Genomic DNA, 12,519 nt, shown 5'->3' with positions numbered 1-12,519 from the left:
ATTTCTTGATGTTAATGTAAAGCACTTTGGGTACCTTTTGGTTATTGTAAAGGGCTATACAAATAAATGTTGATTGATTGATTGATTGATTGATAAGATAGTAAGCGGAGGTAGCTAAAATTATGAAGGGTTCAAAAACACTGCAATCGTGGCTCCAAACGGGAACTATTAGGAGGAGAAGTGCGGATCAGGAGGAGAATATTTCGAGCAGCCCTGTAGAAACTGAAGTGGACGACAGTGAATCGAGCACAAGTGCTAGTGACTACTTCAGCAGTGAAGTCTGCACAGCACCTGCTAGCTGCAAACAGCGCAAAACAGTAAGGAAATATGGCCCTTGTGTAGTATGAGAGATGTGTGGAAGACTTTAGGTGCCTTCCTGGCATTTGACATGTTGAACAAAAACAAAAAAACAAAACTCAATTAACAGGTTTCAGAAGTGAAACATTTCTGTCTTATGTTGGATGTCCAACTAAAATTTTAGAAGCATATCAAAAAGATGAGCAAGGTTGCAAAAGCAGACTTACAGAACATACTGTACATTTAGACTAATCACAGTATAAACAAAAATACATGAAGCAGACTTACAGTACAGTACAATACATGATGACAGATTAGAAACAAACAACACACAATAAGAAGGAATAAAAGCAGAATCCGCAGACATCCTGGTTTCTACTGACAGCATACAGCAGTCATGTAGTAATAGTGTTGTTAGCCAAAGCATTAACAAGGCAAGTGCTGCTTCAGTGAAGGTCAGGACTACAGTTCAGTGTAACTTGAACTAGCAAAAGATAAGAAGCTGCTCAGCTGAGCAGTGGTCCACTCACCAGGTGCGCAGGTCAGCGTCACAGTTGCAGTAGTGTTTGGGGTCAGTACAGTTGTGTTCGATACCACAGGAACACTTCTGTATGCCTGGTCCTGAACCCCCCCAATAAGAATGCCTCTCATTGGCTCGTCCTACCCACCAGGTAAACGGGATGCCATCTGGGAGTCAAAAATACAGCCTGGAGTCACTTTACTTTCACTTTCATTAGATCAATTCTCAAGTCAGACTCATTTTAAACGTGTGGATGATATACAGTATAGAAATATGTGGCTTTGAAATGCTTGGTAACAACAGGATAAATAGTCAGGTAGTCACAACTGTAAATCATGTGCACCTTAGCTCTGTTTTCCACTGTAAAGAGATCTATGGAGTTTAATATTATATGTGCTGACATCATCACACACAGTGTGCCTGGAGGCTATAACAGGCTGTAACAGGTTATAACAGGTTATAACAGGTTGTAACAGGCTGTAACAGGCTGTAACAGGCTGTAACAGGTTGTAACAGGTTGTAACAGGCTGTAACAGGTTGTAACATGTTGTAACAGGCTGCAACAGGCTGTAACAGGTTGTAACAGGCTGTAACAGGTTGTAACAGATTGTAACATGTTGTAACAGGCTGTGACAGGCTGTGACAGGCTGTGACAGGCTGTAACAGGTTGTAACAGGTTATAACAGTACCCCACACTAGAGGCTTATGGTCAACCAAAGCTGAAGGTGGACCACAACAAGGAGCACACACAAAAAGCCCCAAAAGATCTTTTATTAGACTAGTCTAGAGGTGACAGCACAGCTGAAGCTCCTGATGCTGATGCTAGTTCTGAGGGATACTCTACCAGGAGTGTTGAGCAGACGAGACATTCGACAGGCGTAGGCTACATACTGGTCACAGTACTCTGCACTGCTGGTGACTGACAGCACCTGGACACACACACACACACACCCACACACACACCCACACACACACACAAACACAAAGGAAAGAGACAGACAGTTGCTTTTTTATTATATACAACACATGTTTAATTTTCAACAAATAGTTTTTTAGGGGCAATTATTTGGAATTGATTACAATACACATTGTGCACGTTACAATACATATTATTTGATCAACTTTTAGCTGCACTAGCATGTGTCAGGTATCCAGTTATTCCATTAGTGAAGGGCGGAGATCGATCCAACCCTAACAATTATTGGCCATTATCCAAATGTTGGATATTATCCAAATGTAATGTTCATTTAGTAAACTATGGTCCCATTTAGAGTCAGATAGACCATAAAGCAGGGGATGCTTTAGGGCGGGGCTACCGTGTGATTGACAGGTCGCTACCATGGCGTTGTCTGGTCTGGGTCTGGGCCTGTCTGTGTTTTCGTCTTAGAACTTTAACCCTTTTACAGTGTGTTTTCACTTCATGGAAGTTAATTATAACTTTTTGGTTGTCTAAAATGTCTTATTTAGCGTTCGGTTGTACTTAGCTCCACCCTCTCAGGTCTCTGCTGGTTGCAATCTTTACATCTTGCAAAAGATGGCGACGGACAAAATTCTGAACTCGAGGCTTCAAAAAGGCAGTCCACAAGCCAATGGGCGACGTCACTGTGACTATGCCCACTTCTTATATCTATTCTATGGTTTTAGCTAAGGTTTTGGAGTTTTTATCAAGACATGGCATTCTCAATAACATACAGTCTGGTTTTAGAAAGAATGCAGTTCTATGACGGCTGTTTTGATAAACAGTCTGGTTGACAGAAGATGGAAGATTATCATGGAAGATTTTAAATCAGGATGAAGGACTATTTGACTACTGAATGTACATGTCCTGATACTGAAAACTGCTAAATCAACCCAGGATTTCTCAATCTGGTTATGAGCTGACATAAAGGGGGCGGTGTTTGCAGCATCTGACCAATCACAGACATGGACACGTCTACTGTCAGCTAAGCGACACATTTTACAAACTATAATATCAGACAAATACCATGAAGTTAAACACATAATCCAGAATAAAAGTGACACAGCTGAAGCTGCCAAATGCAGGAAGGACGGCTGGCAAAAGAAAAAATCACCGATGTGAATGCATAAATGAACAGACTTATTAGTTAAAAATAATATAGATATAGTATAATATAGATAAAGAATAGATATAGTGGTCTAGATGGGGCAGTGATATAGAAACAGGTTTCAGAATATACTGTGAAACGGACTTGATAGCATAGCCGTGTTTCAAGTGGGGGGTGCTGTATGGATGACGCAATATGTGTGACTTGCGTGATTTTGAGCCTTAACCACTTCATTTCCTGCAGTCTGGTGATTTATTATGCAACACTTTATGGTGGAAATGTCTTTAATTATGTAAAGTAAAACTCAAAATTAAAAATATGAAAATATAATGGAATATAATTCAGCAAGGACCTCAGGCATTCTGTATTCTCCTGTAAATCAACTTCTCTTATTTAATTAATTCTCTGCTGAGTCAGCACATGTAAACATGATTTAATTCTTTAAATGTGCACGTGGCACCACATTCAAACTCAATAGTAGCCTTCATTAATTCATTTGAATTCATTTACAAACCCCTGGACTTTAATCAATCATATGCGTTTCAGCAAGATTTCTGCTCATGTTCAAAACGTTCTGCATATTCACAGCATTTCCTCATATCTGTGTAATAAAGTCGCAGGTTAATGAAAATATAATCATAATATTTCAAGAAAAAATCGACCTGCCATATACTGTAGTCTACTGTGCATGATGCTCTGCTGGTAGTAATCCCTTCACACCGTCTGACAGACACAGGGACTGTTTGGGACTCTGGTCTCTGGATGAGACAAAGTTTAGGGAAGCGGCAGTGCCTGATGATATTATCATTATCGGTTGTAGAAATGTAAAAAGATAACATCGAATAGCAATAGAGAATTGCAGAACAGAGCGTCGGTAGTTTTCAATAATATCTTCTAATACTGTGCATATACAGTATATATGACAAAGTACAATTTTAGAGCTCTCTGTCAGACAGATCTCTGACCGAGAGCTGTGTGACCGATAGCTGTCTGACCGATAGCTGTCTGACCGAGAGCTGTCTGATGTGACCGATAGCTGTCTGACCGATAGCTGTCTGACCGAGAGCTGTCTGATCTGACCGACAGCTGTCTGATCTGACCGATAGCTGTCTGACCGACAGCTGTCTGACCGATAGCTGTCTGACCAATAGCTGTTTGACCGAGAGCTGTCTGATCTGACCGATAGCTGTCTGACAGAGATCTGTCTGACCGATAGCTGTCTGACCGAGAGCTGTCTGATCTGACCGATAGCTGTCTGACCGAGATCTGTCTGACCGACAGCTGTCTGACCAATAGCTGTCTGACCGAGAGCTGTCTGATCTGACCGATAGCTGTCTGACGGATAGCTGTCTGATCTGACCGAGAGCTGTCTGACCGATAGCTGTCTGATTTGACCGAGAGCTGTCTGACCGATAGCTGTCTGATCTGACCGATAGCTGTCTGACCGATAGCTGTCTGATCTGACCGAGAGCTGTCTGACCGATAGCTGTCTGATCTGACCGATAGCTGTCTGACCGATAGCTGTCTGATCTGACCGAGAGCTGTCTGACCGATAGCTGTCTGATCTGACCGAGAGCTGTCTGACCGATAGCTGTCTGATCTGACCGAGAGCTGTCTGACCGATAGCTGTCTGATCTGACCGATAGCTGTCTGACCGATAGCTGTCTGATCTGACCGAGAGCTGTCTGACCGATAGCTGTCTGATCTGACCGAGAGCTGTCTGACCGATAGCTGTCTGATCTGACCGAGAGCTGTCTGACCGAATTAATTAAACATTTTATTTATTATTACCTTTTTTTTTTAAATGTATAGTTGTGAATGTGCAGCACCCAGCCAGCTGTCCTTCCTGCATTTATCAGTTTAAACTGTGTTGTTTTTAGTCTGGATTATGACTGTAACTTCTTCGTCTTTGTGTAATATTATCATACGATCTGTGCACCGAGCTGGTCAGATCAGGTGTTCAGCATCAGTTACCATGGTGATCTACCCCGGTAAGAAGTGAACCACCGTCGTAGGACTGTAAACCCTGAAAGGTTAACCCTGACGTTACCTCGCTGACCCTAAATCCTGCTGTATAGTCCAGGCCTCAGGTCTCCCTCTAAAAAGAGATTTTAGAACTGAATGAGACTGTCCAGGAAAAATAAAGGTTAAATAATCATTTTTAAAAGAAACTAAGGGCAGCAGAGTAGTGAGTATGACATGACATTTTTGTACCGATGGAAGTGGAAATATTGTGCTGTGGAAGAAGACATCATACTGACTTTGCCATGTGTGCCAGTAGAGTATACATGTCGGTATTAGTGACTGGCCTGTTTTTGTTCATGCTGGCAATGCGCCCATTTTTCGGTACTTGTATATTGGCTTTTGTTGGAGAATTTACGGTAATCCCATACACATTATGACCTCATATTTTCTAATGTAAAATCGGCAGTTAAACATGTTTATAGAATCTGCATTCACTCAGTTTTTACTTCAATTGAACTTAAATTGACTTCAACTTGTGGCTGTATCTTCTGACTATTACACAAAGAAACTGATGTGAACTCAAAGTGCTCCACTCTGACATAACAAAACAAAGTGTGCAGCAGGTGAACTAGGTCAAAGGAAGTGCGTATTCATCGTGTACCTGTTCATCAGTCACATTGTAAGTGATCTGCAGCACTGCCTTCCCCTCCTGGTCTGCACTGGTGACTGATGTCTGAGGAGATAGGTTGTTCTTTAGCGTGGTCCAAACCTTTTCCTCTAAAAGACCAGAAAAAATACTGTCAATAGTCTCCACGCCTTCTTCAGCAAAGATTACTTTGCACTATACAATATGTTAGCAGATGCATAATAACTTGTTATATACGGAGAAAAATAGTATGACAACTGCATGTTTCCATACCACAGTGGCTACTGTCACACTCACAAACACATGATTTACAAACAGACACGGGAAGACTAATAAGCATAGCTGCTAAAGAGAAGTGTTGAGAGTAGGACTCAAGTTTGTGCAAAATTCTGGAGCAAGCATTGACAATAGTGACATCTCACCTGTCATGTCACAGCTGACTCTGAAGGGGGTGATAGGTCCACTGCCGTCTGGGTCGATCCAGTAGCTCCCTGAGCTCTTCCCCTGGTGCTTATACTCCTCACAGGACTGCTGATACATCGCTACAGAGGAGACACACAGCTTAGCAGACGTGTGTGTGTGTGTGTGTGTGTGTGTGTGTACGTGCACTCACATGTATGGCAGGTAGCTCCAGTGTATCCAGTGCCACTACAGTTGCAGCTGAATGTATCCCACGTCTGAGAACAGCGCCCACCGTGCTCACAGTGATTAGGAACACACCTGACATGACACACAGATGGACAGTGGAAGGAACCCAGTGTGAACGCAGCCAGAATACAGCAGGAACCATGAACCAGCAGTTCCTAACCCACAGTATTTTTTCATAAGGCAACAGATGTACCTGCCTGTGTTTTCTCTTAAGTGATGACAATCTTATTGTGACTGAGTTGTATACCTACCTGTCTATAATGGCACACATATCCAGGCTGACGTTCTCAAAGGTTCCAATGAGGCCCTGCTCGACAGCCCTGAGGTCAGCTAGGTGGTCGTCTATGTGGATCATCTGCATGCAGCCCTGGAACGAGCGCTGAGGTGATCGGGTGTTAATGTGCAGGAAGTTACCTGGAGACAAGCGCAGGAGGTCAAAGGTCATTTGTCTGTGCTGCACTCCCTGTCAGCCCCATGGCTGTAGCCGGATTTTAGAAAGAGCATGAGTTGATTAATTAGTTAAACCTGCAGTAGGCAGTATATTTTTTATAACCTTTCAGTATATTGTAGTGCAAGTGTTCTGAGAGAGAACTAGACTTCTGCTCCTCCTCATGGCTCTGTTTTCAGGCTTTAGATCATCTAGCCTGTGACGGGAGACTTTGACCAATCACAGATCAGTTCAGAGAGAGAGTGTTCCTATTGGCAGGAGGACACCAGGGGACACCGGAGGACACAGAGGAACATGAATTTTTTCAGATGACCTGTCTCATGCACTACTGTCAGGATATAGCGATTGCGCTGCAGCTTTAATTAAATTAATTAATTAATTTACTATTATTATTATTAAGTTATTTTGTGCCTTCTTATTATTATTTATCATCATTATATCACTGTCATCTAGCTCCTTTTGAAACTACATTAGCAAATTCATTTTCTTTTTGTTTGCTTGTTTATTATTATTTATTCGTTGCTGCTCTCACGGTTATTAGTTTTTCTAAAGTTGATTATTATTAATATTAGTATTATTATGGTACTTATTTATTACTTACCTAGACTACATTTGAGACTCATGGCAATCATCCCCCAACATGCATACACATACTGTACAACTACAGTATATCCTATTACACACTCTGTGTACACCAGCATCAGCCCATTATCTCTCTCTGTATATGTGTATATGTATATTTATATGTGTAGATATGAATATGAATGTGAACGAGTTCATACGGGTTCTATTGGTACCCACCAGTCTCCCCTGACAGACATGCCCACTTTATGATAATCACATGCAGTTTGGGGCAAGTCATAGTCAAGTCATCACACTGACACACTGACAGCTGTTGTTGCCTGTTGGGCTGCAGTTTACCATGTTATGATTTGAGCATATTGTTTTATGCTAAATGCAGTACCTGTGAGGGTTTCTGGACAATATCTGTCATTGTTTTGTGTTGTTAATTGATTTACAATAATAAATATATACATATATTTGCATAAAGCAGCATATTTGTCCACTCCCATGTTGATAAGAGTATTAAATACTTGACAGAGCTCCCTTTAAGGTACATTTAGAACAGATCAAAAAAAATTGTTTGTGTAATTATTAATAAATAATAATAATAATAATAATAATAATAATAATATATGAATAATTGTGTAATGGTACATGTCAACAGACTCCGTCCTTTCCACGCTTCCAATTAATTGTCTATGTAAGCAGTCGTGCAATGCATTCTGATAGCGTCGCGGCGTGATTCGAGAGATGGGTTACATCGCCCGCTCCTTATTTGCATAAAGTTGAGGTCTAGGCTAATTTTTGCAAATCAGGGGCATCCGACGCGACTCGCCGCCTCTGGAAACTCAAACTAAGCTTCGTCGATATAAAATAAAGACAGATTCATCAACTGCATGACTTATTTCTCGCCTCAAATGTTTTCAGAAACACATCTTGGTGAACTATTTTCGTGAAATAAGATAAGAAAGTTTCCAAACGAGCCGCCATATTGTTTCCAGTTTGAAAGCTGGAGCAGTAGCCCACGGAGGGAAAGTGTTCGTCCAATCCGGTGCCGAGTGCCTAGTGTCTAGTGGCAGCCCACCAAGCGTCCAATGCTGGGAAGCGGCGCGTCCCCTCGGATAAAAAACGCCCATGTGGACACGTAGCATCAGGAGCAGATGTACTTGCTCCCATCTGTGCGCCCATGAGCGTGTTGGTCTTAAAATGAGGTGTGGTCTGGTGCTTTGTTGGCGCATCGCTATCTTGAGGCAGCAGAGGGCGATTGTGTCATTGACCAACAGAAACCTGGTCTACAGCCTGGTCCAGTATTTAAAGGGCTCATTATTCAGATAGTAAGATGAGTCTACAGGCAGGTTCACAATACGCTCTGCTGGTTCCACACACAGGGATGCAGCAGCAGCTCCTCCTCACTTAAACACAGTGTCGGCGCCAGAACAATGTTTTTATTCATGTTCAGGAAAACACTCAATTCAGAATATGATGAATAGAATGACGTATAATGAAGTAAGGCTCTCAGGCATTCTATATGATCAACCTGCAGCACGCCGTGACCAGAGAGATCACGGTGGTCACACGCCTCTGTCCGTCTCCTCTCATCATCCCTCGGTGTGTGTGAGTGTAGACGTAGGCTACTTCAAAGTTTACGGGCTCTCTCCTCCTAAACGGCGGCGTTTTGAGGCTGATGGATCCATGTTACACACAGCCTCTCCAGCAGCGCCCGGCTGCAAGCCTGTGCATAATGGATCTCCGGAGGATTCCACTCAACCCGTGGGTTGCATCAGACAGTAATAAACTTTTCAGTATTCATCAATACATGTTTAATATATTTAGCCGAGTGCTTATCATCATATGATGAACTGCCCCCCCCCGATGGAGTTCCTGATGGGACAGAGGATTTGGAGATGGCTGAGGCAGAGGGTCCACCGGCCGAGCACCTCATACATCTGCTCGCTGACTTTCAGTTCACCCACGATCAGATCTGTTCCCTCAGCAGAAAACTGCCTTTAAAATAGCAATGCACCAATGTGCCGGCGCACCTGGCTTTTAAAGGGAATGGGAGATGACACTCTGGTTGGTTTAATTCCTGTTACACCCAAAACACAGCTAGGATTAATTAAGAGACTAAACACAACCTCTTTGCCTCTTGTGCCTTACTGTCCATCCAGATTATGTGCCGCTTAACTAGAAAAAGGGGAGTTGGACACGCCCTAAATGCACTTTAGACCATGCGCTATAGATTGTTTAAATAGGGCCCAAAGTGATAACACACTTTAAACACTTTGACTTGAAACTAACTAAGGTCATTGGATTACATGATTCACTGCCTGAAAATAAAAATATCCTTCTCTGCCACCTTTTCATGAAACATAAACACTACTCTGGATGGTTAGTTATCTTCCTGAGGAATCACCTCCAAAGTAGTAGGTTCCTCCGGTCTGGATGTGGATGGGGATGGCTGTTCTGACTGTGGATGCCTCGTCTCCATCGACTGTCAGCATTGCATAGTTCTCCAATGCATTCAGATGAACACTGTGCCACAGGCCATCATTCAGACCTGAGCCTGAAGGAAAAACACATTTCAGTCTATAAACGTAAAGATAAAATGAACTGAGGAAAGCAGCAAAATAAAAACGGAGCTAACTAGTTGAAGTGACGGAGGGCTCCTGCTGAGCTCACCTGATGAGATGTCAATACGTGTGTTCTTCTTCTGTGTCACATTCATGTAGACGGTGACCTTGCCCTCCGTCAGTCCCACCTCCACCCAGCCGTCAGCCAGCGGCGTGAACATCAGCAACCCGTTGGGGTTCCATGTCCTGAAAGACAGACTGACTGAAAGAGTGTCGCTGTCACTCTGACCTGGCAGCCGCAGGAAGGACGTGGAGTTGAAGAAGACGGAGAAGGAGTTGGACTCAGCACATGAAAATGTCAGGTTACGCTACAGAGAGAGAGAGGAGAGAGAGAGAGAACAGAACAGACACGTCTTCAGAAGCACTACTTTACCAGAGCTTTAATTGTGAGCAGTAAGCTGTGTTGAGTACAATATAAAACTGTACAGTATTGAACTCACCACACAGACATGAATTATGCAAACCTTTTCCAAAGCAGTACTAAGCATTTCTTTTTTTAAATTAACTATGTGTAAAGGTATAACTTGTACTGTAGTGATGAACTAACCATCGCCCCCTGTTCAGTTCTCATATAAGCGTATTCAATTATTTTTTAACCCAATTATTTTATACTTAAGGTACTGTTTGTAACTTCTTACACGTATAAATCATTGCGGGTCGGAATCCCATTCGCGCTCGCGCGTGGCTACGCTGTTCAGTATGAGGGGCCGTACAAGACATAATTCATTCTGGCACTCACACACACATTAATTCTCCTTTCACATACACATATTCTCCTTTCACATACATACATTTTCCTTTCACATACACACATTCTCCTTTCACATACGCACATTCTCCTTTCACATACATTTTATTCTCCTTTCACATACGCATATTCTCCTTTCACATACACATATTCTCCTTTCACATACGCACATTCTCCTTTCACATACATACATACATTCTCCTTTCACATACATACATTCTCCTTTCACATACATACATTCTCCTTTCACATATGCATATTCTCCTTTCACATACATAAATTCTCCTTTCACATACACATTCTCCTTTCACATACGCACATTCTCCTTTCACATACATACATTCTCCTTTCACATACACACATTCTCCTTTCACATACGCATTCTCCTTTCACATACATATATTCTCCTTTCAAATACATATATTCTCCTTTCACACACATACATTCTCCTTTCACATACATACTGTATATTCTCCTTTCACATACATACATTCTCCTTTCACATCCATATATACTTTACTTTTCAACACATACATATATATTCACTTGCACACACATACATTCTCCTTTGTTGGAGCCTTAATGTAGTTTTTTGTTTGTTTTACTTTTATCTGTGGATGACAATTAATGTATGCCTGCAGTTCTAGCACTGACCACAGGGTGTAAAATGGACATGAAAGTCCATATAGGTAAGCTCTCCTGATTAGGATCGGGTGTGTGAGATGGAGAGCCAAACAGTTTTTGACCGTGCCGAGCCGTGCCAGGCCGAGCTGTGCCGAGCCAAGCCTTGCCATATGAACATTGTTGAATTAGATCCCACTGAATGGAAACAAGGGATGAACATGATGGTGAGATGTTAAAGTGTAAATAAATGTAACTGATATAACGTTACACAGCGCACTGGACATTGGATTTGTTTGTAGAGCACGCGTCCGAACAAAATCTCCCGTCCGCCCCTCAGTGGCTTATAGATTTACATATTTGTTTGTTAAAAGTCACTACATTTAAGTCAAAAACTGGCTTTATTTGAACTTGTGTGGATCGTCGTTCACGGAAACAGCTGATCGACTCGACATTGCTGAAATCAAACAGCTGATCGACATCACGGAAACAGCTGATCGATTGACGTCACGGAAACAGCTGATCGATTGACGTCACGGAAACGGCTGATCGATTCCACGTCGTTGGATTTCTTTGTTTCGCTCAAGGATCAAAGTTGGACAAGGCACCACTGCCAGAACACAAACTACTTTTTGCGCACAAACGGACAGCGAATGGACGGAGGTATGTAGCGCTACCAACAACAATACATGGCCATTGATTAAAGTTGTGTGCACACTTTTTCTTTTTTTTTTAGTGCAAATCCAATTCAATGGTTTCCAATTTATGCCTAAGGTAAATTATGTGGTGTGGTTTATATGTGAAGTGTATTTGATTGATGATGGATTCAGATGTAAGGGTTCAAAATCATGATTCTATTGTTAATGAGCCCGCCGCGGTTGAAACACAGCTCAATGTGGCACAATTTGTGTGGCAAATGGTGATATGGTAAAACAATCTGTCACTAAATGTCCTATTAAACTGACACAAAAGGCATTAATGGACAAACTGGACAAGCTACAAAAGGAGAGGAAGTTCAAACTAAACAAAGAATCTAACCTAAAAAGGACAATACAAGACTTAATGCATGACAGAGCATATGAAAGGGAGGTGCATTGTACTTTTGAAAAATACAAAGTGTTGTGCAACGACGCAAAAGAAACACATGAATCTCTGTCAACATTTTTACCTCAAGAAGAAAAGGAGAAACATGAGATATGGTTCAAAGCAAAAATGTTGAGTGTCAATGACTTCACGGATGCTGTGAATAAGTGGTTGTCAAGTGCAAACATTTCCAAACCTGCTGAAATGAAGATGAAATTGAGAGTGAAGTAAAACCCAGTGACAGCATTTCCAATGTTGAAAAAAATGTTTCCACTAAAAAATC

General features: G+C 41.9%; 1 protein-coding gene across 1 annotated transcript in view; it reads right to left on the bottom strand.

Annotated features, from left to right (window-relative positions):
* Positions 1 to 12,519, bottom strand: part of LOC141777811 (contactin-associated protein-like 2) — a 76,950-nt gene that overhangs the window by 20,978 nt on the left and 43,453 nt on the right. The window contains exons 8-15 of the mRNA XM_074652397.1: positions 9,834 to 10,092; positions 9,568 to 9,717; positions 6,394 to 6,556; positions 6,108 to 6,214; positions 5,917 to 6,036; positions 5,510 to 5,625; positions 1,662 to 1,746; positions 828 to 984 (exon numbers count right to left, since the gene is read on the bottom strand). Coding sequence (XP_074508498.1) covers positions 828 to 984; positions 1,662 to 1,746; positions 5,510 to 5,625; positions 5,917 to 6,036; positions 6,108 to 6,214; positions 6,394 to 6,556; positions 9,568 to 9,717; positions 9,834 to 10,092 — 1,157 coding nt within the window. The remainder of the gene's footprint in view (positions 1 to 827; positions 985 to 1,661; positions 1,747 to 5,509; positions 5,626 to 5,916; positions 6,037 to 6,107; positions 6,215 to 6,393; positions 6,557 to 9,567; positions 9,718 to 9,833; positions 10,093 to 12,519) is intronic.

Source organism: Sebastes fasciatus, chromosome 11, assembly GCF_043250625.1.
Source record: "Sebastes fasciatus isolate fSebFas1 chromosome 11, fSebFas1.pri, whole genome shotgun sequence".
Lineage (NCBI taxonomy): Eukaryota > Metazoa > Chordata > Actinopteri > Perciformes > Sebastidae > Sebastes > Sebastes fasciatus.
The sequence above is the reverse complement of the archived record's forward strand: the minus strand, read 5'-3'. Positions and strand labels throughout refer to the sequence as shown.